This window comes from Camelus dromedarius, chromosome 33 (assembly GCF_036321535.1).
Source record: "Camelus dromedarius isolate mCamDro1 chromosome 33, mCamDro1.pat, whole genome shotgun sequence".
Classification (NCBI taxonomy): Eukaryota; Metazoa; Chordata; class Mammalia; order Artiodactyla; family Camelidae; genus Camelus; species Camelus dromedarius.
This window is the reverse complement of record NC_087468.1, coordinates 10,755,776-10,776,460: the sequence shown is the minus strand read 5'-3', so window position 1 is coordinate 10,776,460 and position 20,685 is coordinate 10,755,776. Positions and strand designations below refer to the sequence as shown.

The 20,685-nt window shown below is 37.2% G+C and overlaps 1 protein-coding gene across 3 annotated transcripts in view; it reads right to left on the bottom strand.

Annotated features, from left to right (window-relative positions):
• The window catches only part of TMEM131 (transmembrane protein 131), a 138,404-nt gene that overhangs the window by 90,404 nt on the left and 27,315 nt on the right, over positions 1-20,685 (bottom strand). For all 3 annotated transcript variants that reach the window (XM_064481886.1, XM_064481887.1, XM_031441147.2), the window contains exon 2: positions 9,818-9,879. In XM_064481886.1, coding sequence (XP_064337956.1) covers positions 9,818-9,879 — 62 coding nt within the window. The remainder of the gene's footprint in view (positions 1-9,817; positions 9,880-20,685) is intronic.

The following is a 20,685-nucleotide window of genomic DNA, read 5'->3' as shown; positions in this document are numbered from 1 at the left end:
GAAAAGACTTGATATCTTATGTAAACATTTTTATAATTGAACAGCAAAAAGGAAGAAAAATAAAGAAAATGGGGGAAAGAATACTCCGAATGAAATACAAGCAAAGAGCAAGAGGCAATTCACTTAAAGAAAAATAAGTAGTCAATGATCATACGAAGAAGATGGTCGGCTCACTAGCTAGTGAAACATTCCCTAGAAGATACTGAGATTCCCCATTTCACCATCTGATTAGCAGAAACCTTTGAACTTCTTGCTCAAAGATAAGAGTCTGCCAGGAGTACTCAGGACCCTAGAAAATGCCTGTGCCATGTATTTTTGGATCTTCTATCAAATATAAGACATACTTAGAATATTTTCAAAGTAAACTTCACTGAATCACAGAACGCTTGACATGGTGCACAGGATCTTTCCCCTGGGACTATCCACAAAGCTAAGCACAGACTCCTTCCCACCCACAGCTGAGACTCCATTCTTCTGCTGCATTTAAGAGCTCCAGTCCCAGCCTAGCCCACTGCTGGGCTCCACAATGCAGACCAGTCTGAGCACAGTCTCTCCTAGAGAGCACCACACAGGGTTATATATATAGGAGGAAAATGAACTATTTTTCCAATCAGATGGAAAAGACTCTGCAAAAACATATACGTGGTATGTTCTCAAATATTGTTAAATTCTCTTTATCACAAAAATAATATATATGATAAGTTTAGCCCTGTAACCTAGTGGTTCTCAACTGGGGGCAATTTTGTCCTCCAGGGACAAGTGGCAATGTCTACAGGCACTTTTGACGGTCACAACTGAGGGGGCTACTGGCATCTAGACAGTAGAGGCCAGAGACGCTGCTAAATGCCCTACAACGCACAGAACAGTCTTCTCTCCCCATCTCCCAGCAAAAATTATCTGGTCCAAATGTAAATATTGCCAAGACTGAAAACCCTATTGCAACCTGAATTTTATAAAGACATATCAATAATTTAGTTTTCATCTGTAATAACATTTCCTTGCATTATAATTCGAAGTGTACTGTTGCCACAACTGTGTCTCTATCTGCTAGTGGTCCTTGCAGCTCTTAACACACTGGAAACACTCAAGTACAGGATTATATTTACTGGTCCAGGAGCAAATAGTATGTGTCAGAATTCAAACTCTGTGTTCTTATCTACTGTTACACACTTCCTATGATACATCCTTGATTAAGACTGTATATGCCTAAAACTGACTTCTTTTAGCTTACATAAGCTGAAGTTGGCCACTCATTTCCTTTCATGTATGTTTTAAGCTATCTTCTTAGTGGTTACCCTGGAGATTATAATTTACATCATAAATTTACAACAAACTTGTTTGAATTAATATCAACTCAGCTCCAATCGTATACTTACTTCTGTCATTTTGCTGTCTGTTTTCTATATACCTTGTATCTTTTTTGTCCCTGATTTCCTGTAGTCCTGTCATATATTGGTTCAGTTGATATTTTGCTAGTAAAATGTCTAAATTCCTTTTGTGTATTTTCTATATTATTTTCGTTGTGGTTGCCATGGGGATTAATCTAACATCCTAAAGTTGTAACACTCTAATTTGAATTTATATCAGATATAACTTTAATCACATTCAATGTGTACTTGTTTACAGCTCCATCCCCACCTCTTTTGGTTGCCATTGTCACAAAACTTCTTCTTTAATACTGTGTATCCAAAAACAAACTAATAATTCTTTTAATAAGTACATTAGTCTTTACATTACGTAGAAAACAAAATGTGAAGTTACAAAGCAAAGTGACAATTATCCTTGCTTTTAGACTATTACTTAAAAAAAAAACTGTATTAGTCTCTTAAATCACGCAGAAAACAAAAACTAGAGTTTCAAACCACTGTTACAATAATACCAGCTTTTGTAATTGCCCACGTATTTAGCTCTGTCGTAATCTCTATTGCTCCATGCGGCTTTACTTTGTTGTGACCTGCAGGACTCCCTTCAGCATTCCTTGCAAGGCAGGTCTAATGGTAATGAACTTCCCCAGCTTTTATTTATCTGGGAATGTCTTACTTTCTCCTTTAACTTTTGAGGAACAAGTTTTCGAGGTATAGGATTCTTGGTGGATAGTTTTTTTGGTTCCAGTACAGGCCCACTGCCTTCTGGACTCCAAAGTTTGTGGTGAGAAATCTGTCCATAGTTTACTGAGGGTACTTTGTATGTGATGAGTAGCTTCACTCTGGCTGCTTTCAAGATTTTGTCTTTTAAAGATTTGATTTAATGTGTTCCAGTGTGAGTGTCGTTGAGTTCATCTTACTTGGAGTTCACTGAGCTATATCCTCCCCCTCATGTTCTTGAAAATGGGCAATTTCTTTCTTTCTTAAGGGTGTGTGTATGTGTGCGCACGTGCACTCTCTTAGTTACCATTTGCATGAAATGATTTCTCCCTAGTCTTTTAGTCTATGTGTCCTTAAATCTATAGTGATTCTCTCAAAGGCAGCATAAGGTTGAATTTCAATTTTTTAAAAATACATTCAGCCATCTTGTCTTTTTTGATTGGGGAACTTAAATCCACTTACAGTAATTATTTAAAGTAATTATTAATAAGTGAGAATCTATTAATGGCATTTTGTTCATTATTTTCTAACTGTTTTGTATTTTATAGTTCCTTTATTCCTTTTTTTCCCCTTGGATTCTTCGTGATTTGATCATTTTTCTTTTGTAGTGGTATGATTTGATTCCTTTCTCTGTGGGAGAAAGTAATGGGCCGAGGTGATATTCTTAGCATTAAGCTAAGCCAGTCTGGTGGACGAACTAATACGGGTAAAGTGAAATTACTTTTCTTACCAGCAAAATCTGACTGCTCTCACTTTGTGCTCCTCTGGGGTACGTCTGCTTCTTAGACGGATTCTGAACTTCTCTTCAAAGTATTTTGGCACCAATATTCAGTGCCTGTGTACAAGGACGAGAGCTACGGCTTCCCACTCTACCTTCCTGATGATGTCACCCTCTTTCGATTTCTTTTCAGATTTTCTATCTTTTAATTGATATTTCCATTTTGTTCATACATAATTTTCCTGACTTTCTCCACATCTTCCTTTAGCTCTTTGCGCATCCTTCAGATGACTGTTTTAAAGTAGGTCTACTTTACATTTGTCTGGTAGATCTGCCAGCAGGTCCTTTTTAAGACAGTTTCTGTTGATTAATTTTTCCGTTTGAATGGGCTATATCATGTTTCTTTTTGTACACTGTCACTTTTTGGTTTAAAACTGGACACTTGAATCTAATAATGTAGTAACTCTGGATATCAGATTCTCCTCCTTTTCCGGGGCTGGCTATTGGTCTGTTTTTGTTTACTGTTTTTGGTTTTATGATTGCTGCAGACTGTCTCTGTGCCAAAGATACATCTGAGGTATAAACTTTAGGTCTCCTCAAGTCTTTTATGAGCCTGGGTCATTCCCTGAACATCCAAAGTGATCTTCTAATTTTTCCCATATATGAAATGGTTTTTGAAGATCGTTGGCCCTTTACATCTCCTGGGTCACTTCAGACTGAGGAACTTTTAACAATGGGGGAGCTGAAACAACAACGGCCACCTGCCTCTCTGACTAAACCCCTGAGGTCAGAAGTAGCAATCAGGGCAGGGATCCCCAACATCTGGAGGACAGAATCCTTTTTGGCCCACCCAGGCTCCTACCTGCTGTGTGCAGCCAGTTCAATGAACACATGCTCAGGTGCCTGCCGCAGGGCGAGGGGTGAGGGTGGGTAACTGCTTCTGTGCTCACAGCTGAAATGGACCATATTTTACTTCGCTTTACCTCCAAGTTTTACCCTGGAAGCTATAAGCCTTCAACAGACTCCAGAGTTCCAAAATAGTTACACTGTTTTTGTTACTGGTGTGAGGTCAAGGCTTGATTTCTCCCATATGGATATTCACTTGTCCCAGCACCCTTTACTGACTGTTCCACAATATTTTCTTTCCCCAATGTTCTTCAGTGACATTTTATTCATAAATCAAGTAGCCATATATATGTGAGTCTGCCTAGACTCTGTTGCCTTTTCTGATCCATAAAAGTGGCATAATTCATATAGCTCAACATAGAATGTAGAAATGCAGTTGTTTTTCATGTATCGACTGCTATCCTGCAAACTTGCTAAATTGTTTACTGAATCTAATAACTTACCCCTGGGTGATTTGGATAACATCTGTAAACTATCATAATCTGAGGTGAAGAACATTTTACTTATTCCTTTATAATCCTTTTAGTTTTTAAATTTTTCTTGCCTAACTTTATTGGTTACAACTAGCATGATACTGAAAATAAATGGTACTTTGTAGGCATCTCTGACTCATTCCTGTCTCAGAGATAAGACCTTCAGCATTGCACTGCTAAGTATGTTGTTTACTGTAGTTTTTTTCCCACACTCTCTCCTCCTTAATAGGCATCTTTTATCATATATGTCATCAGGGGTTCTCAACAAGATCCTGAGGCAGATTAGGAGTGCAGGAGATTTACTGGAAGGCTACTGCCTGTGAAAAATAAGAGGAAGGAAACAGGACTGGGCAGGTATGCCCTTAGACAGTGATGCAGATCTTGGCCAACCCAGTGGGGAGCTCGGGAGCAAAGGTTGCCTATTAGAAGCATTCTACATTGAGCAGCTATAATTGTACATTGTAGCTATAATTGTGCAAGGCAAAGCAATAAACGTCTATTAGATTTTGGAAGATAATACAGAAGAAGGTTATCTTCATAACCTTGGATAGAGATTTCTTTAACAGGATACAAAAAGTATAAACTATAATGGAAAAGACTGATAGACTGAACTACATTAAAACTCAAATTACATTAAAATTAAGAACTTCGTTTATCAGAGGTAACAATTATGTGTGGAAAGGGTAATCCACCAAGTAGAAGATATTTATTTCTAGTAAGCACAACCAGAACTGTATCCAGAATTTATAAAGAACTCTTATAAAACAAGAGGAAAAGGGACTTGCAACTCAACAGTCAAACAGGGCAAAAGATTTAACAGACTTTACAAAAGAGGATATCCAAATATGGTCAAGTAATACAAAAAGTTACTCCACTTAATTAGGATTCAGGGAAATGCAAATTAAAACTACAATAAGATACCATTATCACTCTTCAGTATGCTTAAAACAAAAACGAAAACAAAACAGGTTAAGTATCTCAGAGGAATCCCTGATGATGAGACTGTAAACTGGAACCACCACTCTGGAAAACTACATGGCATTATCTATTAAAACTGAAGATTCACATACCCTAAGACCCAGCAATTGCATTCTACTCCACCAGAAATGCATACAAGTTCACCAAGAGGCAGCATTATTCATAATAGTCAAAAATTTGAAACAAGTGAAATGTGCATCAATTGCAGAAATGATATATAAATTAAGGCATATTCAATTCAATTCAGCAACAAAAATGAATAACTACAGTTACACTCAACAACACAGAAAATCTTAGAAACATATATTGAGAAAAAGAAACTGGAAAAAAAATAATGCAAACTGTATGCACGTCAGAAAAACACGTGAAGCTAAACTAAAGACACGCTCAGATGGTCAAACTAGAGGGAAAGGAAATTACCATAACACGACAATGGCTAACTCTTGGGAACAGTGACTGGGAGAAAGCTTCAAGGGGAACTTACAGGAGTGCTGGCATGTTATTTTTAGTTTTTAACTTGGGAGGTGGTTCTAAACAGGCATTTGCTTTGCAAAAAAAAAAAATCCCACATTTTATTTATTTATGTATACATTATATCTGACAATAAACACTTTAAAGAAAAAAAAAGAATCAAATTCTTAAACCTCTTCAACATTCTTTGGAAGAAGACTCAATATAGGGTCCCTGATTAACTGGTTAGAATCCACTTACACTATTAGCCAGCCTACCTCTAGAATGACTGATTCATCATCTAAAAGTCAGGGCTTCCAACGGCTCCTACTCAACTCCTTTTGGTTATTTCAACTAAGAAAAGTTGTTTAAGGGTTAAAGTTATCCCCAATACTTTCTTTAACTTCTGTTAAGTTTTACTACAGCTATCTTTAAATGTCTCTACTACAGCATCTTTCAAATGTAAGCTCATTCTAGAACAAGAGGACTACTAGGTGACCAAACCATACTCACTCATTCAATCGAGTGTTTTGGTCTGTTGCAAAGAAATGTCCACCATTAAGGAAGGCCTCCAAAGTCCTCTCTAGGCCAACCTAACACCGAATAGGAGGTAAACTTTCCAAAATCTTCTCCCTAACTTTCCTCTGATAAGAATGGGAAAAGCATTATTTCTAAAATATGAACAAACAATCCTTTAGCTGACTAATCACAGTGCTGCAGCTGACACATGGGGAGTGCATGAGGAGTGAGACCTGTTATCAACTGTGTGTCAATAAAAAGACCTCTTAGACCTGCGCTACCTTCTAAGCACACCAATTAGGAATTGACCTCTTTCCTCTAAGGCAACCCCTATTACTTAACCCTCAGGCAGCAGAGCAATGGAAAGTAAAGCATAACAGTTCTGGAATCAAAGTTGCTTCTTATTTCTCCTGCTGCCCTTATTAGTACTAAAATTTGGGGCCATTTGATGAACTAGTGGAGACTCCAGCAAGTGCTCCAAAATGCTAGCTCTAGCTATCCCTGCCTTCCAGTCAGGGTTTCCTATCCTGGGCACCTGAAAGCCAGCTAGTGAGTAGAGGCAAGAGGTGCCTATAATGTTGTTAGAACAACCAATGAGCACACAGGAAAAGAATACTTATTACCAATGTTTCTTGAACAAAGTAAGAAGACAAAAGTATGGCTTCTTATTACTTATGAGCTTTAAAAGGCAAAACTCTGCACATGCTCTCATGAACACTGCGGAATTTGCCTTCTAATATCTTAAAATTCTGTTTATTATTCTGGCAGAAGAGTGAAAAAAAATACAGAGCTAGCCTTTTACTTGGGCTTTTTCTTTATTTGCTTATAAAAAAGTTAGATTAGGAAATGTGATTAATGCTTACAAATGAAAGACTATCTTTTGTTATTTAATCTGATAATCTATCAAGGGAATAGGGTAGGAGGAGCCAACTATTCTCATCAGTTAGGATTAGAATGATGGTTTGAGCTACTTGACCAGGACCTCCTATGCGAATGAGTCTTAATGCATATTTCTTCTGATGATCTGTAGAATCTTCAGTGCCTGTGCTCATCTTAAGAATGGATTCAACCTCCTATATTCTATATACCAAATCTTAGTTTGCCAAACAGGAATGACAGTGGCCAAAGCACCAACTACAGAAAACGTGGGCTAAGAGGATTGCTTCTATTTCTAGTCGTATCCTAGCGTTACTAGTGGTAACACATGGAATGCACTGGAAAGAGCTGCACATGCATCCTACTGTGGAAAGAGCTCTGGAACCAGGAAGCTGAGTACTTACTGGATGCTGGATTCCTGCTCTAGCAACTGAATGAATATTGAGCAAATTATTTAACTTCTGTGAACCTCAGTGGTAGAATGCATGCCTCACATGCACGAGGTCCTGGGTTCAATACCCACTACCTCCATTAAGAAAACAAATAACCTAATTACCTCCCCCCGCAAAATAGAAAAAAAAAATTAACATGAGCTAAGCCACATGAATGTAACATAAATTTCAGAAGCTGGGAAGGAATGCTCTCAGGCAAAAGTTTAATTTTAAATAACGTAAAACAAGGCTGCTGCATTGAGTTTCTCCCTGCTTTAGCTTCAACTTAATTTGGAGAAACTTAATACATATTCCGCCACAGAAATGCTACGACATGTGCATACTTCTGTTCTAATCACATCATGAGAAACCAGAAGCTGTTTAAGAAATAGCTGAACCTATTGGCAAATTAGTGCCAGAAATTACATCAAAATCAAAATTGTTGTTCCTAGGAAACAACTTTCAACATTAAAATGAATGATTTTTATAAATTTCTATTCAAAAGGGTCTTACATTCTGTTACTCAAAGATATATAATCTGCTATGTATAGCATCTCAACATCAGGCATTCTGCAGGAGTCTTAGTAAGGCTTCACTATGGCTGAAGTAACCAGTTGGTACTATCTGCCTTCAAATTCCAGTCCAAAATTACCTTTGCCATAGAACTCTTTGAGGTCTCAACCAAACTCCTGCCTAAGCATTTTGGCAGAGCCAAAGAGTTTGAGCAAATCACATCCCAGTCGACCAGCTCTTCTACACCCAGGTCCTTCTAGATATGGACTGACAGCCTCCCCTGGCAAAAACACTTATCAAGCTCCAGAATTTTCAAAAGTGGATTATCAATTTGCAACCTACATGTCTAGTTCCTAAAGGACATAAATCCTTCTTTAATCAATAAAGAACAACCACACTTGGAGAATTTTCTAGAAATTCAGTCCTAATTTGCCTGCTTTCCAGATCCTGCAAATCACCAAAGGGAGATATTTAATACAGTCATTCCTATAAGTTCTCCAAGTTCTCACCTTGCAACAGACTAAAGAACTAGAAAAAAAGGACTAAGATCATTTTCTACCAAGGTGGCTTTATAAAATTTGACATCGTTATATACCTTCGGTCTTTATTCAATTTTAAAATATAAAAAGCCATACAAAGACTTTCTGCATGTACCACGCAGCCACTGCCTGCTGTGTTTCTCAACATCTCTTATGTGAAAGTAGAATGATAAGTTTACTTAAAAATTTAGAAATAGGGAAAAAGCTGTCATCCAAAACATTTACTTGCTTCATTGTCAGAGAAAAAGAATCTTAAAACCTATCAGTTTTTTTCTTGCTTGCTTTGTCTCACTTAATGTCTGAAATCTAAATTTATGCTAAAACACAAATAGAAATTTTATTCCAGGTTTCTAGCAGAATTACTTCTCTATTGCCTTGATCTAACTTTAATTTTTACTTTCCTACCTTTTTTATAAGCTACAGGAAATATTTTTTCAGAACTATTTAAGTCATGTATTTAGTTATAAATAAGTAAACAAGTAACATCACGGGCAGCATCATGTAATAGACAAACTAACCATCACACTCAGAGTGAAAAGACCAGGGTTCTAACACCAGCTCCACTAGTGCCAAGTCATGGGATCTTGGGCAATTTTCTTAATCTAAACCTTGGTTTCCCTGGAGTATAAAATGAATAAAAAATTATCAGTCATGATACCAAATAACATGGTACTTGAGAAAAAATGTTACTATTACAAAGGTGGTAAGGCAAGCACAGAATATGATACAAGTTTGGAAGAAAGAAGAAAGTTAGTCATAAAAGTCAGGGATGGTTGAGCTGTTTCTTTCAGCTCTGAAATGCTAGAAGTGAGTTTGAGCTGGGAAGACTGAAACAGCCTTCATGGTGTTATACGAGCTAGGTCTGAAAGGAAGGACAGGATTTTTAGCAGATTACACTTTCTAATTTTATGTATAATATATTTAAAGTCATGGCTTAGGATGGCAAGTGGAAGGATGATATAGATGTAAGTCTACAGAACTTATCCCCTCTATCTTCCAGATACAGGTTTTGAGGTCCAACATCCAAATTCAGGCTCCCAGTTACTGGCCACAGGCTCGCCGAGCTTACCGCCAATTCTCCTGCTCCTCTCTGACTCTCCCCACCTAACCTCCCACCACCACCCAGAAGTATTTCATTTGAAAGGTAATTCATACAGCTAAGGAGGTTTTTATTTTTGCAAATGACTCTACTGACCTGTCTGCATATACAGCTCATAAAATATATTTCAAAAAATACATTTTATAGCTCAAAAAATACATTTTAAATGAAAAAACAATCAGATATTATTCAAGGCTTGACACCGAGGTAATTCTACAAACTTAAAATTACCTGTAGAAGCCCTCCATCATCAAAACGCAGTACTTCTATTATGCTCTCCGACTGAATAAACGCTGTGAAGGAAACAAAACACACTGTCACTCAACAGGAATATAAATTCCATTTAATGTTTTACTTTAAAGTTAATCAGTACAATTTTATGTTTTTCAAATATACTGCTTGATGGTGATGGTTAAGGAGGAAGAAAATATGACCAATACTTCAGTATTTTACCAACTATGAAATGCTTGAAAATAAAACAACACAACCCAATTACAGTTTTAAGAACCTACAGGCTGTGTAAGCCACGTGCAAAATATTTATTCCTGCTATAATACCGGAAAGCACAAAACAGTGCAGTTCAACTAGATGCAGCAGATTATTTTCACTGATAGATTAATTGGAGATATCTTAAACACACAGGAAAGATCACTAGAGGATTATATTCCTCCCCCCCCAAAATAATAAGATGAAGTTCTGTATCATTCGCTCTTTTTCAGTCATGACAGGACCTAGGATCAATGGTCAAGACTGACTTGGTCGGGGAGTGGGCAAGGAAAATGACAAAAGGAGATTATCCTGTTCCAAGAAACTAAGTACAATGCAAAGACAAGATATTTAAAAAGCTAATGTACTTTTACCATATAATCCAGCAACTGTGCTCTTAAATATTTATCCAACTGATCTGAAAACATGCCCACACAAAAATCTGCAAGCCATTCCTTAGAGCAGCTGTTTTTCATAATCAACAAAAACTGGACATAATCAAGATTCAATAGGTAAATAAACAGGCAAATACAGGTTATCAACACAATGCAATATTACTCAGTAATAAAAAATAAAAGAAAAGGCTACACACTATATGGTTTCCAGGATATGACATTCTGGAAAAGGCAATGCTATAGAGATGGTAAAAAGATCAGTGGTTGCTAGGGGCTGAGAGAGAGAAAGGAAGAGGGGGTAAGTAAAGCACAGGGAATTTCTCAAAGCAGTGAAATTTCCATATGATACTGTGACGGTAGATACAAACCACACTGTGCATCTGTTAAAACAACTTTACAGCATCAAGAGTGAAACCATTATATGCAATTAAAAAGATCATTTAGGAGGTCAGGTACCCAGGACAGACTGTAGAATATGACAAAACAATTTAACTGTATTACAAAGGTAGGAAACATCTCACTGAAAGGTGGGGCGCTGACCTAAGTAATTTGGAACTGAGTGGAATCAGTAAGATTAAAGGCAAAAGAAATTGTACATAAGCACTAAATTCTAGTTGATAAAGTTACTTCCCACGGGGCTTTGGGATAAGCATTCTGATGCTGCTATGCATGTACACTGGAACTGAACAATTAAACATATGGATGATGGGTAGAGAGTCAGATTTGTGTTGGAATAAGAGTCTACACAAAAGCACAGGAAGGCGCCTAGAATGATCCATGTGATAATGGACTAGAGTTGGCAACTAAGTACAAACTCATGTTGAGCTTAATACAGAGACAGATTGTTACCTATAGAAATATTTATAGATGTGTATATATACAGGTTAGTATGCACACATATATTTCCTTGCTCTGTCAGTTGAGAGGGGCTAGAAGTAACTAAAACCCAGTAGCAAAAGCATTTCTAGCACCAAAATCTTGGGTCCTAATACCATTCTCCAACAAAAGGAACAGGAGGAGCCTCTTGAAGAAATGGCCGAATCTAGCACTGGGGCAGGAAATACACAAGATGAAAGGCGAGCAAGTTGTGATGCCAGAAGGAAAGCGTTAAACAAAAACAAAATCCTACATCGACAGGAGTACGTCAAAGAGATGCAAGAGTTAACGGAAAGAGTTCCCCAAATAGCCAAAGCTGGAACCACTTGAGCAACAAAATAAGTCAAGCCGACTGGATTAAAACCTGAGTATAAAATAAACATCTGTGAGTCCATATTGGTATAAATAAATGATTGAATAAATAAACAATGGGGGAGAAGGGACAAAACCTTCAGGGAGAAGAATTCTAAATAATTTCTGTAGAGACTCTTCTGTTTAGAAGGTGGAGCATACCTCCCCACTCCTGAAGCATGGGATGCACATAGTGACTTCTAGTGTGGAAAAGAGGAAAAAGAGAATCGCTTTACAATAGAGAAACCTGACAAACAGTATCAGTCAGGTGATCAAGGTCGACATCCACAGTGAATAGTCATGTTGATAGTACCTGTGATATGATATGATATAAGTGGCACTTTTTCTCTGTGGTCTTCCTCCAAAATCACATTAACACCAGTCTCATCATGAGAAAAACATCAGACAAATTCCAATTGAGGGATATTCTATAATTCACTCCTGAAAACTGTCAAGGTCATCAAAAACAAGAAAGTCTGAGAAACCGTCACAAGACCAGAGGAGCCTAGGGAGACTACTAAATGTAATGTGGTATCTTGGATGGACTCCTAGAAAAGAAAAATGAAATTAGGTAAAAACTAAGGAAACCTGAATAAAATACGGAGTTTTGTTAACAGTAATGTATCATATCAATGCAAGATGTTAATAACAGGGCAAACTTGGGTGTGAGGGGAGGATATGGGAAGTCCGTACTATTTTTGGAATTTTTATATAAATCTGAAACTGTTCTAAAATAAAGTTTATTTTAAAAAAAAAACCATGAAACAATGGTTTTCCATTTGGCTTAATGTGACACTCACTGACTCCTCTTTGTTGGTCTTTGGATATTCAGGGAAGAAAAGCTTAACCATGGAACCCCATGTACCTGGCTTTTCTAGTCGGACCAAAGCTGAAAGTCAAGCAGCAGGCGAGATGCCAGCTAATGAGATGGCTTCACCTACTTGGACGGTGTCTTTCCTGCCTGTGGAGCATCGATTTCCCCTTATTCTAGTAATCACGCCCTGATTTTATTTTGGGAAACTCCTATCCTCCATTTCTTGTGTTTCTCTTCAACCACAGTGACAAGGTGCTCATTCCCCACCAGTTCCTAGTATACAGAGAACATTCAAGAATGAAACCTCACCTTTCCACTCAGGTACAAGTACTGGTATTGGTACTCCTTGATACAAATGAACTTTCTGGTTGTTATCTCTAGTCTTAGCTTATAGCTGAACTTTAAAACTGAGATCAAAGCAAGTGGCTCCAACAGAATTACTGACACAGAGTATATCTGGAGAGCACAAAAATGTCTCCAAATAAAGTGACAAACCATTCTGAAGAAAGGACTGTGGATGTAAAAGGCTCTGCCCAGCTCACCCATCCCACTTCTCATCCCTTCCCCCATCTTTTAACATAGATGATCCAGAAAATCTTTTTGTTTTACTCCTATTCAACACAGACTTACTGATGTAAAAACACAGGGAACTAACAAGAGTTAACTGAATAGCCAGATGCTCACAATGTAATAGACAAAAAGTCTAGCTCCTAGTTAGCTTTCCATCCAGTTAGCAGAGAAAATAGGACAAAAAAGTAACACAAATATGCCATATTTATAATGATCATCACGTAAGTCCCCATCATCAAGCTAGATCAGACATTTATCTAACTGATGAGAACTAAACAAAGAAAAGCAGTAACATAATTTGGGTGTACTGTGTTTTTAATTAGCTTTTAATAGCTTAAAAAAAACCATGAATTACCTTAGCTGAAAAAAAGAGCAGCAGATGTTTTATAAAGTCTGAAAGGAAAATACTGTGTTACACAGCAATAGCTTTCCTTAAAAAACATACAAATGAACAGGATTCAAGTTTGACATGAAACAAGTTAGGGTAGTTGGCTTTAAATGATCAATCATATGCTTCAAATTACATGCTTAGAAAAACAAAACTGACACTAGATACATACTTAATCATTTAATGTGTTAACAGTTATTAAGCTATAAATTGCAAAAAAGTAACCAAAGCAAGTCAGGTTCCCACATGCCCAAATCTCTAGATCTGAAACCACAACTGACAGCTACTTCCTTTCCCAAGAATTTTTTGTCCCTAATTTATACTCTCAAGGAGTCCCAAACTGCCCCAAAGTTCCCCAGCTAAAGCAGCAACCAGATGTAACAGAGATAAGAATAACATCTAATAATTATTGATCACTGTGCTATTAAACTTCAAACTAATCCTGACAAAGACATTACGGATTCCATTTTAAGATAAGCAGGCACAGTGACGTTAGGCTCGAGATCACTCGGCAAGAAAGTGGCTAGAGAGGGGCTATCGATTTCAGCCTTGGGACCCCAGAACCTGTGCTGCTAAACCCACCACTATTTACTTTCAAAGTAACGTGACACAAATGCTCATGGCTAGTGTTACCTTCAAGCAACCTAATTAAAAAAATGAGGCATACACTTCCAATAACAAGGGAAGAAAAGAGGACATACAAGCAAGGGATTTTCTTTCTAGCTTCTATGATTCTACTGGCATTTACTCTGTGAAGCTGGGCTCAGTAAGATCTACTTTAAGCTCCACATAATCACTCACATTACCGTGAGATCTGAGAGTAACAAAGACATTTGTCTTCAGTATAAAAATCTCAGTGTGTCAGTTATTTAATCACTTACTTTCAAAACAGAAGTTCAGTAATTGAGTTTACTTCTCTATTTCACTTAGTAAAGAATGACATTTCTAAAATAAAAATACCTTCACTTTAAAGACAATCTTTCTCTACTATAATTAGGGTTGTTTTTTTTTTTCTTTCAGGTGGAGATTCTTTTTCCTGAACATTCCAACTGATGAGCAGATACATTGCCTGTTTTCATACAGCTTTTAAAATAATTCATGAAAACAATGAATGATGTAAATAACCAGTAGAAATAAATGTCATTTGATCTGGTTGTGTGTTTGGGGGGGTGGTGGTTCCAGGCATCAGGATCCTAGGCTGTCATCATCAAGTCTTTACCTTCTAGCTTTCACAGTCTCCTTATCCATGAGGGGAGAAGGATGGACTAGTTAAATCAGTGATTTAAAAATAAAAAACCAGGAAGAGAGGAAAGGGGCACGCCAGCAGGACTTAAAAGGACCCTAAATTCTGCATCAAAGAGCCGTGCTGCCTGGAATACTCTTCTTATAGGTGGTGTCTTCCCCTCCTTCAAGTCTCAGCCTAAACACACCCTCAGGGAGGCCCTCAGTGACCGCTCCAAGCAGCAACCTGTGACCCTCTGTCATGTGCCCTATTTGAACTCTTCTCACAACCTGTAAACCATCTCTGGTTGGCTGGTCATCCTGCACAAAGTCTGGAAAATGGAAGAAAAGTTATATTGGTTAAAATAATGGCATTATTATTTGAGAATTAATCACTGTTAATGACGTTAACATCTCTTTTATAGTTACATTTCCTCCGGATTTTATTTCAACAAAAGGCTCACTAACAAATAATTTTAAACATTCTGGATTAGGTTGGCATGCGTTCCTGTCTATTTGTAAAGATACTTTATGACCGAAACCTTGTTTCTTCCCTCATTAATTTTTTTTACCTAAAATATGTAATATACACCTAATTTTATCTTATTCCCACATTAAAAGTGCAAAGGAATTCATAAGTCAAATTCTAATTTTATCAAGACCCCCTCAATATTACCAACTTCCTAACAAAAGGCTATGACCACACTGTTTACTAAAACTCAAAACATAGTTGTATGCAACTCAGCTGTGTTGGATATACACCGTATGTCTAAAAAGGTGAGTCATACATATTTGACAAAGTTAGTTTTAGAGCTTATGATAGAATGCCATAATTAATTTTCATTTAATCCTAAAGTGCTTAATTTATATAAAAAGATAGGTAAACTTAAGTTACAAAATGAATGGCTGAGAACCGCCAGCTACTCTAAATAAGCAACAGAAAATCTCTAATACACGGAAGCTCACCCTACTGTGCTTGCCCACCTCACACACGCAGGGATCTATGGGAGCACCAGAGGCACCAGACAGAACAAGCAGACCAAAGTCAGACCACCAAGGCTCTGAAAATTAAGCTGGTTATTGGAACCACAGCTGACAACAGTATCTATATGAAAAACTGTTAACCAACAGATGAATGGATCAATAGAATATGGTGTATAAATGCAATGGAATATTATTCAGCCATAAAAAGGAATGGAGTTCTGATGCATGCCACAACATGGATGGACCCTGAAATAAGTCAGATACAGGATTAATATTTTGATTCCACTTACATGAAATATATAGATGAGGCAAATCTGGTGAGTTAGAAAGTAGATTTGAGGTTCAAGGCACTAGAGTAAGAGTGAGTAAGATTACTCAGACTCTTCGGGGTGATAAAGAAGTTTTGGAAACAGATCATGGTGATGGTGGCACATCACTGTGAATATAACTAATGCTACTCAACTATACCCTTAAAAATAATTAAAACGGTGAATTTTATGTTACATATGTTACTAAAATATTTTTTCCAAAAAATCACACAAGACAGTATTAAAAAAAAAAAAAAACTACAGAATATTTTTCATTAACTTGGACCCCCCCCCAAAAAAAAAACTGTGCAAAAAAATTTAACAAATTGAACCTAGTAATGTATAAAAAATTACACACCATAATCAAGTGAGATTTATTCAAGCTGGCCAAGACTGGTTCAAAATTCAAATGTCAATCAATATAATTCACAACTATCAACATGATAAAGAAGAAAAATTACTTGGTCATTTTATCAACTGAAACAGAAAAAGTGTATGAAAAAAGCCAAGACTCAGCCATGATAAAACTTCTCACAAAATAGGAGAAAAGAGGACGAAACCAAACCCAAAGCCAGTAGAAAAAGAAAGGAAATTTATAACAGCTCTTTTGAAATCCTTATTATCAACTATTATTTTGGGGTTTTTTCCTGATTATGTGTCAAAATTTCCTGCTCCTATCTAATTTTTTTAAAATTGGATACAAGACATTATATTACATTGTCAAATGCCTGAATATTGTTGTCTTCCTTTAAAGTATGTTGAATTTTATTTTGGCATACAGATTAATTTCCCTCGATCAATTTATTCATTTTAAAGATTATCTATAACCCAAGGTCTGACTGCCTGTTTTTGTAAATAAGATTTTACTGGAAACCCCTCAAACAAAAATTTTACATACTAACAACGATCATGTGGAAACTAAAATTAAAAACACAATGCTATTTACAATCAATCCAAAAGAACACAATACATAGGTGTCCACTTAAGACATGTACAGGATCTGTACGCTAAAAGTGATAAAATGTTAATTTGAAAAAAACCGAAATAAATTTATATACTGCATTCATGGATAGAGTACTTGACATAGTAAAAACATCAATTCGCCGCAAATTAATATACAGATTTAATGCAATTCCTATTGATGTCTCAGCAAGGGATTTTATAGACACAGACAAGTTTATTGTAAAATTTACATAGAACACACACTCCCTAAAATAATTTAAAGAATCTTGAGAAATAAGAATAAAGTGGAAGAAATTATCCAACATTAAGGCTTCCTACATCTTACCCAGCTAGAGCACTCCACACAACGCGTTACTGGCGGAGGGATACGTGCAACACACAGATCAGAGGGAAAGAACCCAGGAAACAGCCACACAAGTACACATAACTAATTCTGACAAAGCTGCAGAAAGCAATTCACGGGAAGAAGAGCCTTGTCAACAAAGAGCAACTGGAGACCCATAAGCAAAAAAATGCCAAAAATTTTAGTATCTTAGAACCACTTTACTCTTGCTTGTGCTAAGCAGGAATGTGAGACAGTTACACTGTCCCACCAGATAATTTGTTGAGTATATAGATGACACTTTTTTTTATTCCACTTTCTTTTAACTCATGTGGTACAGATCTCCTATACCCTGATCACCCAATTTACGGGTACAATTTAAAATTGCAAGTTTCTTGCAAGGGACTCTTACAAGTAACAGTTAACTTGTACTCAGTAAGTGGTAAAAGGAAAAAAGACACAATTTGGAAACATTTCTTGAGTAGAGAAGTAACTGGGGTGAAAACAGATAAATGATGTCAAATTAAGAATTACAGTTAGAAGTAAAGAGTTAAAGAATATTAATCTTTCTTCAGTCAGTAGTGTAAACTAGATTTTTTTTTACTATTAAACATGACTTGTAAATGCATGGTTCAATTTTTTTTTTTTTTACTATTAAAACATGACTTCTGTAACGCATCGTTCAATTATTCAATTATGAGTCTGTAATAGTTTATTGAATAGCTTATTTCTCACCTCTGATTTAAATTTTAAGTTTAAAAAACTATCCAAAAGCATTAATTTTAAAATGACATTGAATGTTTGAATAAATATAAGACCTTTTCAAAAAGTAAAATTAAAAGACACCAAATTTGGCAGGTTCCCCCCACCCCCAAATCCTATTGTACTGAAGCATTATTTAACTTAAAAATAAATTTTAGCATTACTATGGATTTTGATTACTAATTTTTGTATTTTGATTACTTTTTTTGTATTTATTCATGTATGTTTTTACTTTTGATTACATGAATATAAAAATGTCATTACACATTTTTTTCCTCTCTAATAACAAGCACAAATCTTAATTTACCTCTACTCTGCCCTGGTTTGCTTCAAAGCTCTAGGGATACCATTTTCGGCCTTAACTGCTAGCTGTAAACAGAAGATACAACTAACTCATAGGATAGGGAAGGGCAAGGTTACTTTACGCTTGCATAGTGGGGTGAGTCAATTATAGACCTAAACTTTATAAAGAAACAAGTTAACTCTTCAAAATTAGGGGAAAATGTGTTGAAGTTGCTAAGACTTCTATTCCAAAAGGACATAAATTTCCTGTTTTGAAAATGTGCTGGAAAGTTTCCTGCCTGTTGGCATGGCTGCCAAGTATGTTGACAAACAGATGAGGAAGAAAATTTCAGAACTAGGTCCCCCAAACACAATTAGCTAATGCCACATTAGGTACTCTGGCAATTTATTTTTAAAAAAACAAACAAGAATACCTTTAGCAGGAAACTACCGCACACAGGGACTGTACCAGGGGCAGGGCTAGACGCTGCCTGTCCTCAAGGAGCTCACAGACTAAGAGGAGACACAGGAAACTGAGACGTGGGGGCACCAAATTCAGCCACCAGGGTTTGCATATCTGCAGATGTCTCTGAACAGTGGTTACGTGTGAAGGACAAGGGAGAGTCAGGCAGGTGAACAAGGAGGTCAAGGTCGGGCATTCCTGCTAGAGAGCAGCACAGGGCAAAGGTCTAATGAGGTCAAAGAAATTACGGTGCTCTTGGAAAATAAGTCATTTTCATGGGTCTGGAATTAGGGAGCATTGGGAGGAATCAGAGAAGAGGCTGGAAAGGGAAGCAGAGGCTGAGTCACACCCCCACGCTAAGTCCCAGAAGTTATGTGCGATTTTCTCCATTTTTTTAGTAACTGCCTAAGGTCACACAGCAGGTAAAAGACAGGGTCAAGATGAGAGCTTGGGTCTTCCTCTCCGCAAAGTTCAAGCTCAGGCTGCCTCGCAACAGTCTTCCATATTCAGAGGGGATTTCTCAGTAAGACTGCCTTCCTGAAAGGTAGAGGACTCCCATGGTGAGCTAGTGCTGTAACTAACACTTAAACCAATTATTAAAACACCAAGTCTCAAAGTGGTGTCCTTGGATCACTGTGTCAAATCATCTCAATACTCAGTAAAATCGAGATTCTGGGCCTAACTCCAAAGAATCATATCCTCTGGGATTAAGCCTGGGGTTCTGCAATTAACAGTAATACACAGAAGCTTTGGAGGATGGTGACTGAAATGTCTGTTCAACTGAAGCCAGGTGGATAACCAGTCTGGACGGGAGTATGAAGAAAGGAAAAGGCTTAGTTCAACTTCAGACACACAGGACTTGAGATAACAGTGGAGCATGCACGTGAAAATGCTGATGCACAGTCCTAAAATAGTATTTGAACCGGGGCAAAGAGGTCACCACCAGAAACACCCACAGTGAGATGAAAAGTGAAACTGTAAGATGTAAAAAGCCACCAAGGAAGAACTGGTAGCGCTGAAGTCTAGTTTAATACAGGGCAGAACGTCCCTTGGGCGGCAGAGGAGCTTCTGACGGTAGAGGTGTCCAAGTAAGAGGAACAGAAAAGCAGAGTGTGTGTCATGGAAGCCCAGAGAGAGGAAGGTTCAACTCTGTCAAAGGCTATCACGCAGAAAGCATGGGGAAAGAAGAGACAAAGACTTTAAAATAAGCCACCAGATTTGGCCAACTGGAAGCCACTGCTAAGCCTTGAGACAGGTTTCTCTGGGGCAGAGTGGAAGACAAGCCATAAAGTGGTTGCCTCAGAGGGTCAAGAAGAGAGGGGAAGGGTTAGCCTTGGAAATGCTCTCTCTTAACACTGGAGAAACGTGACGGTGAAGAGATGCATACGGAGGTTAAGAGAAGGGAGAGGTCACAGGAGGAGCTGATGCTGGAGGGTCTGTCTTCAACAAACTGAAGAGTCAAGGTCATCTTGTCTGGGGGGAAGGGTGGGGGAAGGAAGGGCAAGTCTACAGAATCAACTGCTCTGGGCACATAGTAAAGGCTCAGGTCTTGATTCTCAAACAGGAAAACACATGTTTTGCCAAAAATCTTTTACTGTAGATAACCTTAACTACAGAAAAATTAAAAGAACAATATTTTGTCAGATTTGTTTAAACACATTCTCCTTTTCTCCTTCTATCTCTGTGTATATTCACTTTTTTTTCCCCAAACCATTTAAAAATAGGCTATAGATATCACAACATTTCTTGGTAAATACTTCAGCATGTATCCTCTAAGAATAAGGACATTCTTCAACATAATTACAATTTTATCATCATGTACAAGCAGTTTCATATTGATACAATAATATTAAAAATATGTATTCTGTATCTGTTTCCTCAATTGTCCATGCAAAAATGTCCAGAATTTTTTCG